Raw genomic sequence first — 25,683 nt, forward strand, 5'->3', positions numbered from 1 at the left:
AAGGCTCTTTACGGACGTGGGTTGAATCCAATCATGAATGGCCTGAACCTTAACCGGGTCCATCTCAATAGATGAAGGGGAAAAAATAAAACCCAAAAAAGAGACCTTCTGCACCCCAAAGAGACACTTAAACCCCTTCACAAACAAGGTATTGTCATGAAGGATCTGAAATACCATCCTGACCTGTTCCATATGAGACTCCTAATCATCAGAAAAAATCAAAATATCGTCCAGATATACAATCATGAATTTATCAATATAAGTCCAGAAGATATCATGCATGAAAGATTGAAAAACAGATGGAGCATTAGTGAGCCCAAATGGCATCACAAGGTATTCAAAATGGCCTTCGGGCGTATTGAACGCAGTTTTCCATTCATCACCCTGCTTAATACGAACAAGATTATACGCCCCCGAAGGTCAATCTTTGTAAACCAACTATCCCCATTAATCCTAGCAAACAAATCGGAAAGCAAAGGTAAAGGGTATTGAAACTTAACCGTGATCTTATTCAAGAGGCGATAATCAATACAGGGTCTCAAGGAGCCATCCTTCTTAGCAACAAAATAAAACCCTGCTCCCATCGGCGAAGAAGATGGCTGAATATTTCCTTTCTCCAAAGACTCCTTAACATAACTCTGCATAGCGGTATGTTCAGGCACAGACAGGTTGAAGAGTCGGCCCTTGGGAAACTTACAGCCTGGAATCAAATCAATAGCACAATCACAGTCCCTGTGCAGTGGAAGAGAACTGGACTTGGGCTCACCAAATACATCCTGAAAATCAGGCAAAAACTCTGGAATTTCGGAAGAGGAAGAAGAGGAGATGGACATTAAAGGAACATCATTATGAACCCCCTGACAACCCCAACTAGTCACCGACATAGACTTCCAATCCAACACGGGATTATGTACCTGCAACCACGGAAAACCCAGCACGATAGCATCATGTAAATTATACAATACCAGAAATCAACAATCTTCCTGATGGGCTGGCGCCATGCGCATGGTCACCTGTGTCCAAAACTGGGGCTCATTTTTAGCCAAAGGTGTAGCATCAATGCCCCTTAAAGGAATAAGGTTCTGCAAAGGCTGCAAGGGAAAACCACAACGCCTGGCAAACTCAAAGTCCATTAAGTTCAAAGCGGCGCCTGAATCCACAAACGCCATGACAGAAAATGATGACAATGAGCAGATCAAGGACACAGATAACAGAAATTTAGGTGGTACAGTACTGATGGCAAATGAACTCTCGATCCTCTTTGTCCACTTAGGGCAGACTGAATTGACATGAGAATCGTCGCCACAATAATAACACAACCCATTCTGATGTCTAAATCCCTGTCGTTCTGTTCTAGACAGAATCCTATCACACTGCATTGGCTCAGGACTCTGCTCTGAGGACAACGCCACAGTGTGCACAGTTCTGCGTTCCCGCAAGCGCCGATCAATCTGAATGGCCAGAGACATAGAATCACTCAGACCGACCGGCGTGGGAAACCCCACCATAACATCTTTAACGGATTCAGAAAGACCCTTTCTGAAAATTGCCGCCAAAGTATCATCATTCCAATTAGTCAACACAGACCATTATCTAAATTTTTGACAATACAATTCTGCCGCCTCTTGACCCTGAGACAGGGCCAACAAGGTTTTCTCCGCTTGATCCACAGAATTAGGTTCCTCATATAATAGTCCCAAAGCCTGCAAAAAGGAATCTACATTAAGCAAAGCCAGATTCCCAGATTCCAGGGAAAATGCCCTATCCTGTGGATCGCCACGCAGCAGGGAAATAATGATTTTAACCTGCTGAATGGAATCACCAGAGGTTCGAGGTCTCAAAGCAAAAAACAGTTTACAGTTGTTTTTAAAACTCCAAAATTTAGACCTGTCACCAAAAAACAAATCAGGAGTAGGAATATTCGGCTCTAAAACAGGAGTCTGAACAATATAATCAGAAATTCCCTGTACCCTAGCAGCATGCTGGTCTACACGAGAAGCTAATTCCTGAACATCCATGCTAACACAAGACTCCTCAGCCACCCAGAGAAAAAGAGGGAAGAACAGGCAAAGCAGACTTCAGAAAAAAAATGACTCAACACCTTTCTTCCCTTCTTCTGAGATGCATTTAACTCATTGTTGGCCAGTTGTACTGTTATGATCCGGTGACTTTGGAGCCGCATGAAACTTTCTCTGGAGTAGGTGGAACCTGTACTGACCGCAAACCCTGAACTAACACCGCAACTAGAAGTAGCCGTGGGGTGTGCCTAACAAACCTAGACACCTCGACACAGCCGGTGGACTAAATACCCCCCCATGAATATTGACTGTGAGCAGGAGAGGAAAGACACACGCAGACAGAAAACAGATTTCAGCAAAAGAGGCCGGTCTGTGAGAGCCAGAATTCTTGCTGGTTGGTAGGTGATCACATACTTCTTTCATGCAATTAAATGCAATTTATTTAAAAATCATACAATGTGATTTTTTTTTTTTTACTTTTAGAACCTGGCTAAGTTGAAGTGTACCTACCTAAGTTGGATGGAGCTGTGTGGCATTTTGTTTTTTTAGGGACAAGATGACGTTTTCAGCGGTACCATTTTTATTTACATTTGTCTTTCTGATCGCCTTATTCTCCACTTTTTGTTTGGCAGTATGATGATCTAGCATAGTTTTTGCCTCATGTTTCGTTTGGGTTTTTTTTGCCGCAAGTTCAGCTCAGTTCACCACAGATCACCATTCTCACAGTCATCTACGGCAAACTCACTGAGCTGAACTGCGGTGAATTCAGTCATTTTTTTTGTCACAATGCTGACATCACCATAGTTCAGCCCAGCTGGTGACGCAGCCTCAATGACTCTCGATAACCTCAATGATGTCACCACTAGTCACTGATGCTGCGCTCACAGCAGCTCATTCCCCAGTGGTTCTCAGCCTGGACGGTCGCATCTTGGCACCGTCGAGGTTGAAAACTATTTATCTCCAGACATGGATTACGGTGTGGGACAGGCTAGCTAAATAGGGAAGGATAGGACAGAATACTAAGTGGTCAGTATTAAAATCCTTCCAAATATATCCACAGCAGATAATATGAAAAGTTCCACAATCTAACTAAAGACATGGAATGTATATCTGCAACTCCTGAGAATCCAGCAAGACTGAGAAGATACTGACACAATCTAAGCTGGACACAAAACAATGAATAGCACTGAATTATTAAGCACACAGTATGTGTGCAAAAGAAACAAAAACCAGACACTTATCTTTGCTGATTTGGTAGCAAGGCAGGGAACCAACAAGGACCAACACCTCCAAAAACCATGGACAACTGGCAAGGACTAATGAATCCTGCACGCCTAAGTACCCCAGTCAGAACTGCAATCAGCCGATACACCTGACCAGGACTGCAACTCAGGGACAACTGCAGTACCACCTACAACCACCGGAGGGAGCCCAAAAGCAGAATTCACAACAGGAATCCCTGTGTTATGCAGATTCCCCAAATTTCCGCTGCCAGTGTTGTGTGACTAATGTGCAGAGAGTGTGTGCCTTACAGACACAACTGGCAGAGACCAATCAGCATAATGTGGACAGAGAAAAGCAGATTGCCATTTTTGAATCACAACTGCTGAAAATGAAAAATCATTGTATTGATATGGAAGCCCAACTGATTGAGTATGGGGCTGAGATCAAAGCTGTGAAGAAAATGGCAGCAGCTAGTGATGCCATAATTAATCAGGGCAGAGTGGAGCTGGAAACTAGTTCCTAACTGATTACTAGTCTGAAAAATATCATCAATGATTTTTCAAATGTGGTGCCGGCCTTCTCTTTGTCTCTGAAAACAAGATCAGATCCCGGACCAATTGTGCCCTGTGCAGGGCAAAAAGGGGGAGTGAGGGATCAAATATTTTATCAAATTTTGATCCAATAAAGAAATGTAATGACAGGTATGTGCTGTCTAAATTACAAAGAAAGTTCAAATGTAACATTGTAAATAGTGTTGAGCATTCTGATACCGCAATTATCGGGTATCGGCCTATATTTGCGGTATCAGAATTCCGATACCGAGTTCTGATATTTTTGCGATATCGGGAATCGGTATCGGGATGCATATTCATGTGTAAAATAAAGAATAAAAATAAAAAATATCAGATATCACCGATACCGATACCCGATACCAATACAAGTCAATGGAACACAAATATTGGAAGTGATCCTGGATGGTTCCCAGGGTCTGAAGGAGAGGAAACTCTCCTTCAGGCCCTGAGATCCATATTCATGTGTAAAATAAAGAATAAAAATAAAAAATAGGGATATACTCACCCTCTGACGCGCCCTGGTTGTAACCGCTGCAACCGGCAGCCTCTGTTCCTAAGAATGAGCGCGTGAAGGACCTTCGATTACGTCGCGGCTTGTGATTGCTCGCGTGAGCAGTCACATGAGCGCTCACGCGACCAATCACAAGCCGTGACATCATTGAAGGTCTTTCACGCGCTCATTCTTAGGAACGGAGGCTGCCGGTTGCAGCGGTTACAACCAGGGTGCATCAGAGGGTGAGTATATCCCTATTTTTTATTTTTATTCTTTATTTTACACATGAATATGGATCCCAGGGCCTGAAGGAGAGTTTCCTCTCCTTCAGACCCTGGGAACCATCCAGGATCACTTCCAATATTTGTGTTCCATTGACTTGTATTGGTATCGGGTATCGGTATCGGTGATATCTGATATTTTTCGGATATCGGACGATACTATCCGATACCGATACTTTCAAATATCGGAAGGTATCGCTCAACACTAATTGTTAAGAGTGCTTCCTTATTAATGGAAGAGTTTAAAAGTTCCAGACAGAAGGAAGTATGTTCTGTCCGGGCCCTTAAATCAGGCATGGCATGTGTTAGATGTTATGCCTGTGCTGGCTCTGGCCATATTGCCATGCACTGCAAATGGCCGGGTACAATGAGGGAGAGGAAATATCATTCTGTGAAATGTTTTAAATGTGGTCATTTTGGACATATTGCAAGGAACTGTTACTGCACAAGTAACTGAGGGGCCTTGCAATATTGTCAAGGAGCACAGGCATTTTTACAGACATAATGGCATTTTCTCTCAGTCTGTGCCGAGCCGTGTGCAAACTCCTCAAAATGGCTGATTACAACCAGGGAGGCTAGTGAGGCCTTGATGTAAACTCAGCTTACTCAGTTTCTATCTGGCCTCTAGTATTCCTATTGATCGTTTCGCTTTAGTTTCTTTAACTCTTCTTCTATTTGAAAAGTTTGCTCTTTTGTAAGTGAAATGTATTGTTAGACCAGTGAGGATCAGACAGGAGGCAGTAGGGTCTTATCTGAGGTTCATTGTTATTGCAATGATAACAGGAATTGTTAGTTGTTGGTTGTTTGCTGTTTTCTATCTGACCCCCTGTGAATTAAATGACATTTATTTACTGGTAGTTGTTACTTTTAGCTCCAGTTTTCCATATAATTCATAATGATAAAAGTAACACAGACCGCAGGATAATAGAGTCACATCCATGGATGCTCTGATTTGTTGCTTGAAGAAAGGTAGGGAGGTGTGTGTTCACCTAGGCCTTGAAGTTCAGCTGTAAAATTGACTTTGTTTGTTTATTTTCCTGTGCATCTTAGATTGGATAAAGGTTGTTGTTACGTGAACTAAGGGTACCGTCACACAGTGCCATTTTCATCACTACGACGGCACGATTCGTGACGTTGCAGCGTCGTATAATTATCGCTCCAGCGTCGTATACTGCGGTCACACGTTGCAATACACGGCGCTGGAGCGATAATTTCATGACGTATTTGCGATGTAGAAGCCATTGGTTACTGTGCGCACATCGTATACAACCTGTGTCACACGATGCAATCATGCCGCCACAGCGGGACACTAGACGACGAAAGAAAGTTTCAAACGATCTGCTACGACGTACGATTCTCAGCGGGGATCCGGATCGCAGTAGCGTGTCAGACACAACGATATCGTAACGATATCGCTAGAACGTCACGAATCGTGCCGTCGTAGCGATCAAAATTGCACTGTGTGACGGTACCCTAAGACAGGCGGAGAAGCATGGACAGATAACGGGCGAACACGAGGGATTGTCATGTTATACTGCGTTCTGACCTTGAAGTTTGGACAGATAACATGGTTTTGTTTAAGACCTGATGCAGGATACAACTAAAGTCAGTGTACCTTAGTTTTCCTAGGGTGTTAAGTAGATGCGAGGGTTGTATGTTACTCTTTTGAATTGTGGAAAACTGGTAGGGGTGTCTGTATAGGAAACAGAGGCAATTGACTAGAATCATACTATAAGAAAATTGCATTCATATTGTGGGGTTCAGGAGAGTTGAGACATTAGCTAATTACTGGACAGCTCAAGAAAGGTTAACAGGGGAGGTCACCCTGAAGTAAAAGTATAAAGAATGAGTGAGTTTGGGGGAGACAGGGAAGCATCAAATAAGGATGTTTATTAACTACACTGGGAGATCTCCCATAGAGTATTTTTCTTTTTGTCCCATTTTAGGTATCTATGTAGAAGAGCACCTATCACTCCAGAGAAGAAGTCTTGACCTTTGCCCAGATGCCCCTGAGAGACTCCAGAACACCCCTCTTACGTTTGGTGCTGAGCTGAAACAACTCCTCTCAGATTTCAGCCATGAGGAGGAGACTGTAATAAAACCCAACACCACTTCATCCTGTAATTTTCCCCCTGGTCATTATTTTATATATATTGGACTGTTTATGATCTGCAGGAGAACCAAAAGACTGGACACCCAACTGCACGGAAGTCAGGCTGAGCACCATTAATTAAGCCAATGAACGGGGTTAAGGACATAAGAAAAATCCAGTCCTTTACCCCGAATCCAATATATATTTGATGTTATATTCATTGTCGTGTTACTGTGTAGTAATTCCATATCTGTGCATATAGACACTTTAGATGTAAGCCCAGGACTACCTGTACATTGACATACTCATTACGTGTGTTCATGTGAAGGTGTTCATGCATTTACAGCCAGAAGATAACTCCAACTGTACGTGGATCAATGATCTTCATGTGCATTATGGATCAGTAGCAGCCATGCTATTTTATCATAAGTCTCTATATGCATTATGGAATTGTAATATGTGTTTTCTGTGAATAGGGAAATAGAATGAGGTCCTCTAGGGACAGGTCCCCACAGCTTCTAAGTTATTTGCCACTTTAACCCAAGCAATGGTGAAGTTAGTAAGGGATGGATTGAATGTCGGTTAGAATTAGACGGTGTTCTTCCCGCTGTCTACTTAGGTATTGTGACATCACTCCCTACATAAATTCTGACCTGCCTAGTAAAGATCTGCATATCTATCTATGGAGGAACCTCATCAACTATCTTCAATCAAGAATAATGGAGAAGTGTCTGATGGAAGTCGTGTCTAATGCTTGTCTGATGAAAGTGAAGTCGTGCCTCATGGAAGTTGTGCCTCATGGAAGTTGCGCCTAATGGAAGTCGTGCCTGATGGAAGTCATGCCTGATCAAAGTCATGCCTCCGCTACAAAAATGCCATGAGGCCCATCTACAGACTGTGACACCCAGTAGTCTCATCAAGCCAGAAATACTCAAAATAGAGTAACGTGAAGTCTGGCAGGGTGAAGAGTATGCACAGCATGATGCTGGCTGACTTATGGACTGTAAGGGTGAAGCCATTCCAGAGTCTGACAAGTAAGAAGACATTGGGATAGGTCGACACCTGATGACCGGTAACAACATGACCACAGAGATTATGCATAGCAAAAACACTTTGATAGCAAAAGACTTTGATTAAGATCCAAGAAAGAAGAAGAAGGTGTACTCTGTGGATAGAGATGTGAGTTACAGTGAACAGCAGGAAAGAGCTCATGGCCGTTTGGATAACGTCTAGGTACCTAAGTGCAGAATTATGCTTCATTCCATCCTGAACTGTCACTAGATATAAATGGGGTTGAGTAGGCAAATAAATCCCAGTGCAAAATGTCCCTCAAATTTCATTGTTGTGTTCTCGATAACAGGAGGAATATAGAAGGGAAGTGCTCCAAAATATATATCTTTACATAGAGATGTGTTTTGTGATATATAATTCCCCCACATGTGCTCAGTAGCCCCCTCCTCAAGCTGGTACATCAAGTTTCATTTAGGACTTAGGGAATGTACCTTTGCCAGTGAACAATAGATTTGTGACCTCATCCTCACACACCTGGGGCTGGACAGACCTCTTCAAGCTGGACATAAAAGGCACAAGACACATGTTCTCTGTCTCTTTTGCTGTGCCTGCATGCTGGAATGATCATGGATCCACATGTGGTTGAGTATATCTGTACCCCCTTTTCTTACTAGGCCCTGTAACCTCTTAGGCCTTAGTGTTAGTAAGCTATAGATGGAAGGGCTGGGAGGGCTGATATTGCATATGTGATTTGGGTAATTGGGCAGTTAATTGCTGGTTCTTATATTGTGGTGATATTAGTATGATATTACTGGATATTGTTGGTTGTTACTGTGTGATACTGTTGGGATATCACTGTATACTGAAGTGATATTACTATATTAGAGTTGTAATATCTATCTATCTATCTATCTATCTATCTATCTATCTATCTATCTATCTATCTCTATATATATATCTGTGTCTGTATCTATCTATATATACACTCACCGGCCACTTTATTAGGTACACCATGCTAGTAACGGGTTGGACCCCTTTTGCCTTCAGAACTGCCTCAATTCTTCGTGGCATAGATTCAACAAGGTGCTGGAAGCATTCCTCAGAGATTTTGGTCCATATTGACATGATGGCATCACACAGTTGCCGCAGATTTGTCGGCTGCACATCCCAAAGATGCTCCATACAAGGCAGGATGGATCCATGCTTTCATGTTGTTTACGCCAAATTCTGACCCTACCATCCGAATGTCGCAGCAGAAATCGAGACTCATCAGACCAAGCAACGTTTTTCCAATCTTCTACTGTCCAATTTCGATGAGCTTGTACAAATTGTAGCCTCAGTTTCCTGTTCTTAGCTGAAAGGAGTGGTACCCGGTGTGGTCTTCTGCTGCTGTAGCCCATCTGCCTCAAAGTTCGACGCACTGTGCGTTCAGAGATGCTGTTAGGCCTAACTTGGTTGTAACGGGTGGCGATTTGAGTCACTGTTGCCTTTCTATCAGCTCGAACCAGTCTGCCCATTCTCCTCTGACCTCTGGCATCAACAAGGCATTTCCGCCCACAGAACTGCCGCTCACTGGATTTTTTTTCTTTTTCGGACCATTCTCTGTAAACCCTAGAGATGGTTGTCCGTGAAAATCCCAGTAGATCAGCAGTTTCTGAAATACTCAGACCAGCCCTTCTGGCACCAACAACCATGCCACGTTCAAAGGCACTCAAATCACCTTTCTTCCCCATACTGATGCTCGGTTTGAACTGCAGGAGATTGTCTTGACCATGTCTACATGCCTAAATGCACTGAGTTGCCGCCATGTGATTGGCTGATTAGAAATTAAGTGTTAACAAGAAGTTGGACAGGTGTACCTAATAAAGTGGCCAGTGAGTGTATATATATATATATATGTATATATATATGTATATATATATCTATATCTATATTTTTAGTCGCCAGCTTGGGTATAAATATCTATGAATGTTATAGACTGCAGACTTGTGTGTGTGTAATAAATACCCTTTATTGATACACGGTTTTGTCTCAGTTAGTATATAGTATAAGGAATAGATAACAGTTAGTGTATAGTATAAGGTAAAGATAACGTTGTTGTATTATGTGGATATTAATTATTAGTAGTCAATTTTGGCATTAATAGTTGATATCGGACCTCAATAGAGGTGTAGATAGGGTTTCCCCCTTTGATACCATAAGGTTTAATAATTTGTGGAGGAAAACCCTGTCCTTTAACAGTATCTCAATAACTGAAATTTTAATAAACATTTAATTGTAAAATAGCATGTATTTACAAACACAATCTGACAATACACATTTATGAATATGGGAATAACACTTTGAGGAAATGATATTGGGGAATAGGGAATAGACATGACAAAATTAGTAAGTTTATTTCCAGTTGCTTTATAAAAATGAATAAAAATGAAAAGAACAATGTCAAAATGACATATTACCATGAGATATGCTAAGTTAGAAACTAAGTCATCTCACATTTCTGTACCTCCTTTTGTTTCACCAGGAATGAGTCGATGAGATTCCTTTGGTCATTGACATCCAGTTCTTTTTTCCGGTTGGTGAAGGTCTCACGAATAAAAGCATGCAATTCATTCACATTCTCCATAACTATTTTGTTGACTGTGGAACACCAGCTCATCACTGTTGGAAATGCATTATATAGCTGCAGAGAAAAAAAAATAGATGAATCGATGAAGAAAAGTTACAAAAGCTTAAAAGCCATAGCCATCTTTGCAGTTAATATATTTAGTGTTCAAATGTTTCTTAAACACAACATTCCACAACTCTCTAAGGCTAGGTTCACACGACTGATTTTCTTTCTAATTATGATATTATGTGATTCAATTTTCTCAGATGTGAAGAAAAAAAAAATGTTTCTCCATCTTCCACATGCAATGTGCCCATGAAAATTGGACCATACTCGGGTGTCATCCGAATGCAGTCTGATGTTTTCTTTTGACCCATAGACATGAATGGATGAGCGCCGTTTTCGGAGGAAATTTGTGCATTATCGGAGGAAATTTGTGCATTATCGGAGGAAATTTGTTCATGCTGCAACTTTTTTCCTCTGATTGAATCAGTCTGAGAAAAATAGAGCTGGCATGTGCACTGCCTCATTGAATAACATGAGGATGAGCCCTACCCATCAAAGCGATGGACAGCCCTCGTCCGATTATTACGGTGATGTGCAAGAGCCCTAAACCTGAATCATTAAAATGCCCAACAACATTGCTGAAGTACACCCTGTGCACTTCATTTACAAAGCTTTTTGCCCTTCTTTCTCTCTTTTCTCTTAGTGTTAGATATAGCAGAAAGGAGAGAAAGATACTGCAGATGGCATATCAAAGTATGGAGAGGTTGTATCCAAGTCTTAGGAGACTACTGTTCCATAGGCTGTACATAATGAGGAAAATTCAGATAAGACTATCTAGAGGTGAAAAAATAGAGACTATATATTGTGTATGAGTGTAAATAGAGAATAGAACCTTTAGTAGTGTGTATGAGAAGGTGAGAGGACTCACAAAGGCTTCCTTTGTATGTGAAGAAAAGATTGAGCTTATGGCAGACCATGCAACGATGAAATCAAAGCATCAGTGTGTTAGCACACATGAAAATGATTCTTTATTGACTGTAGATTAAAATCAAAATCAGAGCAGACATCCATGTATGCTGATACATGAGAGCTAGAAAAGTATTCTGGTCACACATCCAGTTAATTACTGTGCATTCAAGGCTCAAATGATAAAAATGTTAAACTAGGATCAGACTGCACAGCCGAATATCATGACATCATGGGAGTGGACCAAGAAAGCAGGACTCCAAAGGATCAAATTCGGCAGTGGTTTATTTCACCCAAGCTTGTGAAAACTTAGTTATGTTTCAGCCTTTCATTAAACCCATTATCAAGCTTGAGGTCAGAGTCATGTCCCAATTTCAACTGTATTTGAATATTCAAGAATCAGATATACTGTAGTTGAACTCCACATGGACGAGCACGGTGCTGCATTGAGAATACTTAATAAGGTTAATGTAATGGTTGACCCCTTCTTTCTTCTGATTGTTGAGTAGCCTGAAGCTCAGACATTGGCCAGGTTCTATAAAAAATAGTAATTCAAGGTCATTGCTCTGAAAAGTCCTTTAAAAGCAGTGTGGGATTGAACTGCTCACCATTGCCATTGGAGTTCCAATTAAGTGCATACTTTCATTAACAATCTTTATTAATTTCAGAAGTGTGGGATCTTCATAATCAAACCGATTACTCAGTAAGATGGAGACGATTATGTTGGCTGTAGCAGCATTTATAATCGTGGTGTTATCAAAAGGTTCACCTGGAAATGCAATGAGAAGACAAAGGTCTTAATATTTTAGTTACATCACGTAAAGAGTGGGGAGCAAGTCAATATCAAAGAATACTTCATGATCTAGTGTATGGCGTAAGGGCCCAACAAATTCATAGCTAGTGGTCATCCCTGCAGCCTCTGAAAAATGCTTGTCATACTTTCAAAAGTTAAAGGGATATCACTAGTGATAAGCGAATATATTTGGTTCTGTTCGTTACCCGCACGGATAGTACGGTATTCGGGCTATTCATTACTCAATGAGTAATTTGATATTTGCCTTGGTATATTTTAGTGACCTGCTCAGCATGTTTTAGAGTGGCATAACTGTGATTGGCTGCCTGAACACCAGGAGTTTGTTGCGCTATCATTAGTGTTGAGCGATACCATCCGATACTTGAAAGTATCGGTATCGGATAGTATCGGCCGATACCCGAAAAGTATCGGCCGATACCCGAAAAGTATCGGATATCGCCGATACCGATACCCGATACCCGATACCAATACAAGTCAATGGGACACCAAGTATCGGAAGGTATCCTGATGGTTCCCGGGGTCTGAAGGAGAGGAAACTCCCTTCAGGCCCTGGGATCCATATTAATGTGTAAAATAAAGAATAAAAATAAAAAATATTGATATACTCACCCTCTGACGCGCCCTGGTAGTAACCGCCAGACTCGGTTCATAAGAATGAGCGCTTGAAAGACCTTAGATGACGTCGCGGCCTGTGATTGGTCGCGGAGCGGTCACGTGACCGCCACGCATCCAATCACAAGCTGCGACGTCATCTAAGGTCTTTTAAGTGCTCATTCTTATGAACGGAGGCTGGAGGTTACTACCAGGGCGCGTCAGAGGGTGAGTATATCAATATTTTTTATTTTTATTCTTTATTTTACACATTAATATCGATCCCGATACCGATTCCCGATACCACAAAAGTATCGGATCTCGGTATCAGAATTCCGATACCGCAAGTATCGGCCGATACCCGATACTTGCGGTATCGGAATGCTCAACACTAGCTATCATGTGTATGACAGCTCGGCAAACACTGCTTCTGATCAGTGGTGAAATCATCCCCGCCAGTCAGAGAGCCGCGGTTCCCATGCTGTCAAAAGACAGTGTGAGTGCGCAGCTGTAACAGGAGGTATAAGTTTTCATCTGGTCACTGGTGTCAGCTGATAGGACTGCATAGTTATTTTTTTAGCATATAGCTATAGGATTAGTAATGGATAGGTGTCTAACGTCTCTCCATTACTAAGCCGTGGACTTGATGTCACCTGACAATACAAAGGTGACATCAACCACATAAATATGAACCCCACTTGCCACCACTGCAGTACAAGTGAGAAGAGGTGGGCAAAGCACCAGAATTAGTGCATCTAATAGATGAGCCTTTTCTGGGCTGCTGCTGGCTGCTATTTTTAGGCTGGGGGGGTTAATAACCATGGTCCTTTAAAAGCCTGATAATACCAGCCCCCAGATGTCTGCTTAAGCAAGGCTGGTTGTCAAAAATAAGGGGACTCCATGCCATTTTTTAAAATTATTTAAATAATTAAAAAATGTGGCATAGTGACCCCTCTATTCTTTATAACCAGCCTTGCTGAACTGACGGATGAGGGTTGCAGCCCCCAGCTGTGAATTTTGCCTGGCTGGTTATAGAAAATACAGGGAAACCCACACTGGATTTTTCATTCATTTATTTATTTATAGCACAAGTGGTGGATGAGGAATACTCCCATCATCCGCTCCTGCTGTTACTGTTATTAGTGGCTGTAGGTGTTGGATGATGGGAGTAACAGTACCAAAGGCTGCTGTCTGCTGTAATTGTTCTCATATGAATACAATTCTCATCATTTTTCCCTGCTTGGGCTGATCACTGGCAGAAGCAGGGGAGAATGATGAAAGTCATATTCAGCACCCTGCGCTGGGGAACAGCACTTACTGTAATGCTGCTTCTCTGGTGCCCATCGTGAGGTGCTAATGCAGTACACGGTTGCCACACAAGTGCCATACGTATTACACACACGGACACTGACATTTCCAGTACCGATTTTCCGTTAGCGTGAGCACCGTGGGAAATTTCTAATGTCGCTCACACTAATGTCAGTTGCGTGAAGTGAGTTCATTAGCTGTGAACTCCCAGGACCTTTTCAATTAAAGGATTATTTTCTAGGTGTGTGTTTTTATATGATATGACTATGGAGTTAGTAATGGGGGCATCTTATTGACGCCCCTCCATTACTAACCTCAGAGCTTAATGTCACCTGACAATACAAAGCTGACATCAACCCCCCAACTATCACCTCACTTGCCACTGCTACAGGGAAAGTGGGAAGAGTGAGGCTAAATGCCAGGATTGGCACATCTTACAGACACACCTTTTCTGGGGCAGATGAGAGGTGATGTTTTTAGCTTGGAGAGGGCCAGTATCAATGGACCCTATCTAGGCTACTAACATCAGCCTGCAGCTGTGTGCACAGTTTTTGCTGGTTATTAATTATAGGGTGACCCTATGCGATTTTTTTAGTGTCCTCCCATTTCAATAGCTAGTAAAAGCTAAGTATGCAGTTGTGAGCTGATAATAATAGCCTGGGAAGCTCCATGGATATTACCCCCTTCCCAGGCTATAATCATTGGCTACAAACCATCGGCTTTACCTCTGCTGGTTACTAGTGATGAGTGAGTATACTCGTTGCTCGGGTGTTCTCCGGGTATTTCTGACTGCTCGGAGATTAAGTTTTCATTGCCTCAGCAGCATGATTTACAGTTATATATCACATGGAGAAAATAGGAGTCATTAGGTATAAAAATAGTAAATTTATTTGTACTTCAAAAAAAATCAACATACTAAATCCATTACATCAAAAAACAAGTATCTGCAGGAAAATTGAAACAGAAAAGAAGGAACCCTGCTGATTACCCCTGCCCACTCTGTGCAAAAATCGAATTAGATAACGTGCACATGCAGTAATATATTGCACATAGAAGGTAAGCAAAAAAAAAAAAGAAGCCAGCCAGGATTCTAAGATCACTCTATCAGTATATCGGCCAGAGAGTAACAAAGTGCTTACCAAAGGCAGGGAGGTTCCAAACCCGGGCGTGGATGCCCCCAAAAATCCCCGACGCACGTTTCGCGTGTCTATAACACTGATTTCTTGATTCCCCTTGAGAAAGCGGTGTTATAGACACGGGAAACGTGCGTCGGGTTTTTTGGGGGGCATCCACGCCCGGGTTTGGAACCTCCCTGCCTTTGGTAAGCACTTTGTTACTCTCTGGCCGATATACTGATAGAGTGATTTTAGAATCCTGGCTGGCCTTTTTTTTTTCTTTTTTTTGCTTACCTTCTATGTGCAATATATTACTGCACTTGCACCTTATCTAATGCGATTTTTGCACAGAGTGGGCAGGGGTAATCAGCAGGGTTCCTTCTTTTCTGTTTCAATTTTCCTGCAGATACTTGTTTTTTGATGTAAAGGATATAGTATGTTGATTTTTTTGAAGTACAAATAAATTTACTATTTTTATACCTAATGCCTCCTATTTTCTCCGTGTGATATATATATATTTTGGAGTTGGTTTGCTTTGCTGTGTCTTTTGTTTTGGAATGGGCTATTTTTAGGCCCTATTGTAATGATTACAATATGTTATTGAGGTTTTTGTTTCCATTATGATTTACAGTTATTAGCCAGCTTGATTAAATGTGGGAATTACCTAGCAACCAGGCAACCCTCACATTTACTCAGCCTGGCTAATAGCTGTAAATCATTCAGCTGTCATGATGAAAACAAAATCTCCGAACACTAACAAATACTCGGAGGTCACTCGAGCGTGCTCGGGTAAACCCGAGCAACGAGTACACTCACTCATCACTACTGGTTACATAAATCATGTGGGAACCCACAAAAATCTTTTCAGAAAAATAATACTTTAATAAATATATGTACAGTAAGCACACACATTGTACAAATTGTGTATGTCACTGCCAACTCTATTTTATGTGTATTTACAGTATGTAATCCTTCTACTCTATCCTGTTGGCTCCTGCTATGATTTTACGGTACACTGTATTAGGTGCCAGGATTTTCCCACCACATGGGATAGATCCCAAGCATTGCCTGGTACTGTGGTTCCCCATTCAGGTTTGGCCACTCAGATTGCTGCTCAGCATAGACATTGGTCCCAGCATCTTGCTCAGGCTCATGCTATGTGCTCTCCAGCCAAACCTATGGTAACCAGTGATATACAATGGCAGTTTGCACTCTGGAGTCTAAGTCCGTGATGTGGCATCTTCTCATTGGTGGTCGGACGTTAGCTGCTCTGGTGATGTGGCAGCTCTGCACTGGCCTGCGGGTGATGTCATGGCCAGCTGGGCATGAGTGTTTGGGGTGGAGCCTGGTGTATAGAAGGCTCTCAGAGGCGCACGTCGGTGCACTAGTATCACTTATGTATGGTTTATGTGAGTGGAGACTCTACCACTCTGTCTGCATGTTGTGTGAGCCGGCCTATGCTCTGTGACTGTACACTTAGGCAGGCAGCTAGTGTCAGTGGGGGCAATTAGCCATTTGGCTTAGCATCTGTTTCCTACATGTGTGCGGTTAGCACAGTAGAGTTTCAAAGCAAGCTCAACCTTTGACTCAGATTATTGTGTCTAGTGTCATATGTTTTTCTTCTTTTAGCTTTGCATCTGTCTCGTTCAAGTGTGCTATTGACACAAGCTTTATGCTATTCCCCGGTGATGTGTAACAGGGCATTGAACTTAGTATTCGTTTGCTCAGTGCCTCTCTGTGGAGAAACAGAGCTTGGTACTCTGAGCTCCGTTCATACCGTGTGGAGATAACAGTGTGTTCTAGCAATCGCTCGCTGTCTGTTCCATCATTTGTTCACACTAGCAGCAGAGTTCTGTCTGCATGGTGGACCACAGATTGCGATTGCACTTTATAATTATATTTTATTTAGTGCAATCCACAAACCTTAACACATGGTTGCTGAATTGACAACTTTTCTTTTATCTATCTATCTATCTATCTATCTATCTATCTATCTATCTATCTATCTATGTATCTATCTATCTATCATGAATTGACGGTTTTTCATCTATCACCCGGTGTGAGTCAAAAGGGCATTCAGGCATCTTCTCCATGCTGTTCTCATTTAGTTTTAGCACTTTCCCATCCATTTCAGCATTTTTCTTAGGCCCAAAGACCTGTTTGTTGGGTCCAGCAGAAAAATATTCGGCTTTCTTTTTGATTTGAATTGGATCCGTTATTCGGTATGAATACACGGTTATTAGAAACTAGTTGTGCTGATTTTCCCAAATCCAGATATTTCACTATTCGCTCATCACTAAATATCACTTTCGTAGGATTATTATATTATTAAGATTATTATTATTAATAAAGACTGTGGATGTGACAAAAAGGTATACAGAAGAACAGTTGCAGATTCCTTCAAGCTCTTGTTTCCGAGAGCATGAACACATCAGTTATTATGAATAACATCTGGTACGTAGGGAAACTTATAGTAGATTTTCAATTGGGTCTTTATCTGATGCCTCTGAGCAGTTGTCACAGTGGTTAGACGGCTACTGATCAGACTTTGATGGCATATCCTAGCTGTGCTATCATCAGTTTTGACATTCTTCAATGTGAATACTAAAGCATAGTGGCGCATTTTTACATGTTGGAGTATGTCAGAGGTAAGCAAATTGATTAAATGCATTTGAGATTAGGTTTGAATTTGAGTAAAATTTTATAACATTCACAGGTCCCTGTGAACTCAAACAATTTGCAATTATATTCACAGAAATCACCCAAAATATCTGGAGGAACTTTCTTAACCGGTATAAAAGCCAAGGTAGGCAATACAGCCAACACAGATTTTAAGGTTAATTGACCCTTACTTAAAGAGATTGACAATCAGTAGAATTTTTCATTTTTAGAAACAGTTCCAACTAGGACAACATCTGTATCAGTAAGTTGATTCTGATATTTTGAAAATAGTAGATAAACTCATAGGCTCTGGTAGACTAAGAGTTATGAAGATACATGACTGTAGTGTTGAGCGATACCATCCAATACTTGAACGTATCGGTATCAGATAGTATCGGCCGATACCCGAAAAGTATCGGATATCGCCGATACCGATACCCGATACCAATGCAAATCAATGGGACACCAAGTATCGGAAGGTATCCTGTATAGTTCCCAGGGTCTGAAGGAGAGGAAACTCTCCTTCAGGCCCTGGGATCCATATTAATGTGTAAAATAAAGAATAAAAATAAAAAATATTGATATACTCACCTCTCCGACGCAGCCTGGACCTTACCGATGTAACCGGCAGCCTCCGTTCCTAAGAATGAGTGCTTGAAAGACCTTAGATGACGTCGCGGCTTGTGATTGGTCGTGTGAGTGGTCACGTGACCACCACGTGACCAATCACAAGCCGCAACGTCATCTAAGGTCTTTCAAGCGCTCATTCTTAGGAACGAAGGCTGCCGGTTACATCGATAAGGTCCAGGCTGCGTCGGAGAGGTGAGTATATCAATATTTTTTATTTTTATTCTTTATTTTACACATTAATATCGATCCCGATACCGATTTCCGATATCACAAAAGTATCGGAACTCGGTATCGGAATTCCGATACCGCAAATATCCGCCGATACCGGATACTTGCGGTATCGGAATGCTCAACACTATACATGGGCAGTGTATGCCAAAAATGTTTTCTCTAACTGAAATTTCAAATATTGAAGCAAAACTCTAAGTAGGATGGAACCTCTCACCAACCTTTATAAGATCTGATCTTCTTTACCAAATAATTACTTTCTTCAGAAATCTTGTGTTCAATGGCTTCTTTCCCCATTCCGAAGTCACGAAGTGTTGACAGAGTAAATCGTCTCATCACTTTCCAGATCTCATAGTGTGCAAAGATTATTCCTAAGGACATGTCATGCAATAAATAAGGCATAAATAGCAGATAGATAAACAATATAGCAACTAACACAGTGTTCAGAAAGTTGAGAGTCAAAAATTCTCGTGGATGGAAAAATTATTATTTCATGTTTATATAATGTCTTCTCACGAGACCATTTATGAACCATGTACTCAATCTATGCTACGACCTATTACAGAATTATACATTTCTAATAAAATAATGTATTTTCTTTTTACCGATTCCAGGTAAAAGATGTGGTAGATGTTGATGAAATGGAGCAGAATGAAAATATCACAGTATCTTATTTAAAGCATGAAATATAACATATTTTTTGGACTTCAAGACGCACTTTTTTCCCAAAATTTTTTATGGGAAAATGGGAGAGCATGTTATAGTCCGAATGTACTTACCAGGAGTGTGGCGGCAGCAGGAGTCGGGCGATTCTGCTGGCCCTGGGTTGGGAGAAAGGGGTGTTTGGTGGTCCAACACTGCAGGGCAATGATCTGTCTCCCATCCCAGGCTCGGTGCCTATATCCCAAACCATGCATGCGCCAACTTCTGCAGCCATTTTCCCAGAAGTCACCGCATTGCAGCAATGGATGTGTGTGGGCTCCGGACTTTCACAAAATGTCGGAAGAGCCCCACACCATTGAACACCGCCAAACCTGCTGCACCTGCCTGGGATGGGTGTCAGATCATCGCCGGACCATGGAACATCTTCTGTGATGCCACTCCACCAGTGCTGTTGATCCCCCCAGTCAGCTGAATTTGGACTGTAAGATGGACCCCCATTTGATGCAATAATATTTTACCCATTTTCCATCTGGAAATTTGGCGTCTTATGGTCCGGTGCATCTTATAGTCCGAAAAATACAGTAAGTCACTGTAACTTTACCCAATAATATTCAATTGGGACATAAAGAGTTAACGTTTTGATTTTATTTCACAAATCAATAATACACTGGAAAATAAGCAACTTTGTAATCTAACTTTTCCAAGAAATCTGTTTATGGACTGATCATTCATTCTCAATTCATGGGTAAAATCTGTATTCAGAGATGCCAGATATTCATATAGTAATTAGTGATGAGTGAATATACTCATTACTCGAGATTTCTCGAGCACGCTCGGGGGTTCTCTGAGTATTTTTTAGTGCTCGGAGGTTTAGTTTTTCTTGCCGCAGCTGAATGTTTTACATCTGTTAGCCAGCATAAGTACATGTGGGGGTTTCCTGGTTGCTAGGGAATCCCCACATGTAATCAAGCTGTCTAGTAGCCGCAAATCATCCAGCTGCGGCAAAGAAAACTAAATCTCCGAGCAGCCATAAACACTCGGAGACCACCCAAGCGTGCTCTGGAAAACCTGAGCAATGTGTATACTCACTCATCACTACTCTTTAACCCTTTGCTGACATGGCCAATTTCTATTTTTGCTTTTTCATTTTTTGCTCCCCTTCTTTCAAGATCCATAACTTTTAAAAATTTTCTGTCCACGTGGACGTATAAGGGCATTTTTTTGCAAGGCATATTGTAATTTTCAATTATACCATTCATTTTACCACATACTGTACTGGAAAAGGAGAAAAAAATTATAAAGGTGATGAAAGTGCGAAAAAAATGCAATTCTGACATTGTGTTTATGACATACATTGTCTGATACAAATAAAATGGCAATTTGATTCTCCTCATCGGTAAGATTACAGAGATACCAAACTGGGCAAGTTATTTGTTTTATTTTGATTGAAAACAGATATGGGGTCCCTAGATGAGGAACCAGACAAGCTGTAGTATTGTCATCTCTTCAGCAATACATTTTTTTTTTGAGGATCACAGCTTGTTTGTTGGGGATCCACAATCAGAACATAAGTTTTTCAAAACAGACAACCTTTCTGAACTGAACAAGGCAGAGAAAAACTTCCTTCCACCCATCTGTATTTATCTTATTTCCATTACCGTGTCCTTTTGATATTTCGAGAAATATTGGCACTTTTGGTCTTCCCAAAAATTCATCTGCATGATTGACAAGAGCATCTTTTACAGCCTCGTATCCGCACAGGACAACGACTTTCTCTTCTCCTAACTGTATGGTGTATATGGGTCCATACTTCTTAGAAAGCTGCAAATTTAAAAAAGAGATTGCGTTATCTAAAATTTCCAGAAATTCTGATAATCTGACATTTATTTTTGGAGCCAATAATCCGATGACTTAAAGATCTTCGTACCATCTTTCACCTGTGCCCCACTAATAGAGTCTATTCATGAATGCAAAACGCAGCTCCAACCTTCAAAACTGCTGGTGCCCTTAAGTGAACTTATTAACATTTGTGTTGGTTAATTAGAACTAGGGTTGAGCGACTTTTATTTTTATAGGATCGGGTCGGGTTTCGGAACTCGGTATCGGAATTCCGATACCAGATTCAGAAGATCGACGACCTCATGGCCGACCCCACACAGGGGTCGGGTTTCATGAAACCCGACTTTGCCAAAAGTCGGCGACTTCTGAAAATGGCCAACCCATTTTGCTCAACCCTAATTAGAACACTATAGTCTTACCCCCAGGTCCGCCTCAAAATGTGCAGATTTAGGATTGTGTAAATTCCTTAATAGGGTTCTCTGATTTGGAAAATACATTGTCACTTACAGTATAGCAACCAGAAGATTCCAAGTAAAAAGAAGAGGAGGTTCTCCAATTTAGGACCCTGATATCTCAGTCAGGTTGAAAAGTAGTTTCAGAGCAGTATTTTACTCTGGAGGACAAAACATGTACAGTATATGCATAAAGAGATATCAAATGGGTTTAAATGAGAACTGTGTGATCCTCCCTTTCCCCAGTGATGGCGCTGAATAGAAATTGAACACTTACTGCCAGATTTACCTACAAATTACAGCTGATCACTTGGGATGCATTGACAAAATGCTTAAATCTACACATTGGGGAGCCAACATTACTTACAAAAGAAATTGTATAAACAGGACAATTCCTTCAACCCCTTCACCCCCCAAGGCTGTTTGCACATCCATGGCTAGGCCAAATTTTACAATTCTTGCCATAGTCAGTTTATGAAATGACAACTCTGGAACAGTTCATCATATCCCACTGATTCTGAGATAGTTTGTGAAATACTGTACTTTATGATAGTGGTAAAATTTCATCGATATGACTTGTGCTTATTTGTGAAAAAGACAGAAATTTGGCAAAAAGTTTGAAAATTTTGCAGTTTTCAAAATTTTAATTTTTACGCTCTTAAATTAGAGGGTTATATCACACAAAATACTTAATAAATAATATTTCCCAGAAGTCAACTTTAAATCAGCAAAATTTTTGAAACATAATCTTTTTTTGTTAGGACGTTATAAAGGTTAAAAGGTGACCAAGGATTTCTCCTTTTTCCAACAAAATTTACAAAACCATTTTTTTAGGGACCACCTAACATTTGAAGTGACTTTGAGCTGGCTATATGACAGAAAATACCCAAATGTGACACGGTTATAAAAACTGGACCCATCTAGGTGCTCAAAACCACATTCAAGAAGTTTAATAACTCTAAACTTGAATCATAGGAAATTTTGAAATGTGAAAGGAAAAAATAAACATTTAAGTTTTTGTCACAAAAAAAATTACTTTAGACCCAATTTTAAATTACACAATATGTGGAGAAAAAAACAATTTTGCATTTTTGTAAGGAAAGAAGGAAAAAAAATAGACCCCAAAATTTGTTGTGCAATTACTACTGAGTACACAGATATGCCATATGTGGGGGTAAACCACTGTTTAGGCCCACGACAGGGCTCAGAATAGATGGAGTGACTTTTTAAAATGCAGAACTTGAAATAATGGACTGCCGATGTTATATCTCATTGCAAGAGCTCAGATGTACCTAAACAGAGGAAAACCCCCACAAGCGACAATATTTTGGAACCTATACTACTCAAAGAATGTATCTAGATGTGTGTTGAGGACGGTAAACCCCAGGTTTTGACACAAAAATGTTATTTTAGTTCCAATGTTTTTATTTTCTCAAGGATAGCAGGAGAAAATGGACCCAAAAAGGTTTTATGCAATTTGTGCTGTGTATGCTGATTTCCCATATGTGGTCAAAAACTACTTTTGAGGCACAGTGCAGACGGAAAGGAGTGCCATATTGGAGTGCACATTTTGATGGACTGGTTTAAGGGTGCCATGCTACATTGTCCGAGCCACTGAGGTGCTGGAACAGCAGTACCCCCCATAAGAGATCCAATTTTACAAACTATACCTCTCAATTAAATCACTTAGGGGTGCAGTGATCATACTGACACTACATATGGGTCACAAATAACTAGTGTTGAGCGATACCTTCCAATATTTGAAAGTATCGGTATCGGATTGTATCGGACGATATCCAAAAAATATCAGATATCGCCGATACCGATACCCGATACCAATACAAGTCAATGGGACACAAATATCGGAAGTGATCCTGGATGGTTCCCAGGGTCTGAAAGAGAGGAAACTCTCCTTCAGGCCCTGGGATCCATATTCATGTGTAAAATAAAGAATAAAAATAAAAAATAGGTATATACTCACCCTCTGACGCGCCCTGGTTGTAACCGCTGCAACCGGCAGCCTCCGTTCCTAAGAATGAGCGAGTGAAGGACCTTTGATGATGTTGCGCCTTGTGATTGGTCGCGTGAACGGTCACATGAGCGTTACGCAACCAATCACAAGACCGCGACGTCATCACAGGTCCTACACTCGCTCATTCTTAGGAACGGAGGCTGCCGATTGCAGCGGTTACAACCAGGGCGCGTCAGAGGGTGAGTATATCCCTATTTTTTACTTTTATTCTTTATTTTACACATGAATATGCATTCCGATCCCAATTCCCGATATCGCAAAAATATCGGAACTCGGTATCAGAATTCCGATACCGCAAATATCGGCCGATACCCGATACTTGCGGTATCGGAATGCTCAACAGTAATAATTACATTTTTACCACCAAAATTTAGTTTCAGCCCCAAATTTTACATTTTCACACTAGAAAATGGGTAAATATTGAATAAAAATGTGTCTAACCATTTATGTTGAATGTATAAATACCCCATACAAATATATAGAAAAATAAGGCTAAAAGCCACAGCCAGCTCACCGACAGACCAAAGGAGCACGGAGATCTGGTCCAGACCAAGAAGTGCAGCAATGGAAGATGAGGAAAAGGTGTGTGCTCTAGCTCCTAAAATCTTGAAATTCTTTATTGGTGCATATAAATATAGCGTGATTAAAATCCTTGCACAAAGATGGATGCAGTCATGAGGATAGACAATGCGTTTCGATCTATGTGATCTAAATCTTGTCTAACAGCATATGAACATTGCCAGTATTCATAGTACTAATAAACCAATCACTGTGGATTCTCACAATCACATGACTGAGAAGTCGCAGGTCCTACTATATAACCATCTAACAATAAAACTAAATATAGATAAATAAAAACCATTCAACAATAATTATATAATATTTCATTTTTCTTATTTAAACCTAGCGGTGATCTTGTTTGTAAAGTGTATATCCAATACGCCTCCCTGGTTAGGAGGCGTCTTTTGATATCCCCACCATGATTTGAGCATTTAACCGATTCTATGCCCTGAACAGCCATCGCTGCAATGTTACCTCTGTGGCAAGTAGCAAAATGTTTGGCAACCATAGATACATTTCTATTACCCCCATAGAAATTACTTGTGTCCCTTATGTGCTCAGAGATTCTTGTTTTGAGCTTTCTGGTGGTACATGCCACATATGAAACTTTACACTGTGTACATGTCACGGGAGACCTAGGTAGGAAAGAGCTAATAACCCGGGCCCCTGCGATTTCCCTCAGACTAGGGAAACCCTGACTGACCCTCTCCCAGAGTTTACACTGATGGTGTGCATGTCTGGGTCTCCACCCTCGCCCTATCTCCTGTTTCAACCCTAGGCTGAAATCACCACCCACCACCGAGTGAAGAGTCCACACTCCAGTAACCACAGTTAGCACATACAAGGATAACGGAAAAATAAGCACCACGCCGCAGTCACTCAGCAATACACTATAAATGCAAAGGGCAAAACAAATACAAATATAGGAAGGAGCAAATAAGACAAAGTGAAATACACCACCAGCAACGATACTCCAACTACTAGCTCACCACTCCAGACCGAGATAACAACGCACAAGACAGAAGCTATAATCGGCGACGCCCAATGTTCAGGAGAACTATTTAAAGGCAGTGGGCATGGCCCAGCTTCCAATCCGAGCACCAGGTAAATTAACCCTGGACCAGCTAGATAAAATCTAGCTGACGCCAATGAGCGCATAATGGACAAAAGCGGAATTACCGCTGTCTGTCGGACGACCTGGTCTGAACAGCGTCCGACATGACAGTACCCTGCCTTCTATGAGGGACCCCAGGGCCCTCACGGCTTATAGGACCCGGCTTGTCCGGATGGCGGCGGTGAAACAACCTGACCAGCCGATCTGCATGAACGTCCGAGGCTAGTACCCAGGACCTCTCCTCAGGCCCATAACCATGCCAGTGTACCAAGTACTGTAAAGTGCGGCATACTACGCGAGAGTCAACCACCTTGGAAAATTCAAATTCCAGATTTCATCCACCAAGACTGGAGAAGGCATTGGTGTCGTGTCCACAAGACCCACCACCTTCTTTAACAACGATC

At 41.3% G+C, this 25,683-nt stretch overlaps 1 protein-coding gene across 1 annotated transcript in view; it reads right to left on the reverse strand.

Moving 5' to 3' along the window:
- Positions 1–25,683, reverse strand: part of LOC143808692 (cytochrome P450 2K1-like) — a 97,764-nt gene that overhangs the window by 26,245 nt on the left and 45,836 nt on the right. The window contains exons 3-6 of the mRNA XM_077291610.1: positions 20,940–21,102; positions 18,840–18,989; positions 11,880–12,040; positions 10,198–10,374 (exon numbers count right to left, since the gene is read on the reverse strand). Of these exons, the coding sequence (XP_077147725.1) occupies positions 10,198–10,374; positions 11,880–12,040; positions 18,840–18,989; positions 20,940–21,102 (651 nt within the window). The remainder of the gene's footprint in view (positions 1–10,197; positions 10,375–11,879; positions 12,041–18,839; positions 18,990–20,939; positions 21,103–25,683) is intronic.

This window comes from Ranitomeya variabilis, chromosome 2 (assembly GCF_051348905.1).
Source record: "Ranitomeya variabilis isolate aRanVar5 chromosome 2, aRanVar5.hap1, whole genome shotgun sequence".
Classification (NCBI taxonomy): domain Eukaryota; kingdom Metazoa; phylum Chordata; class Amphibia; order Anura; family Dendrobatidae; genus Ranitomeya; species Ranitomeya variabilis.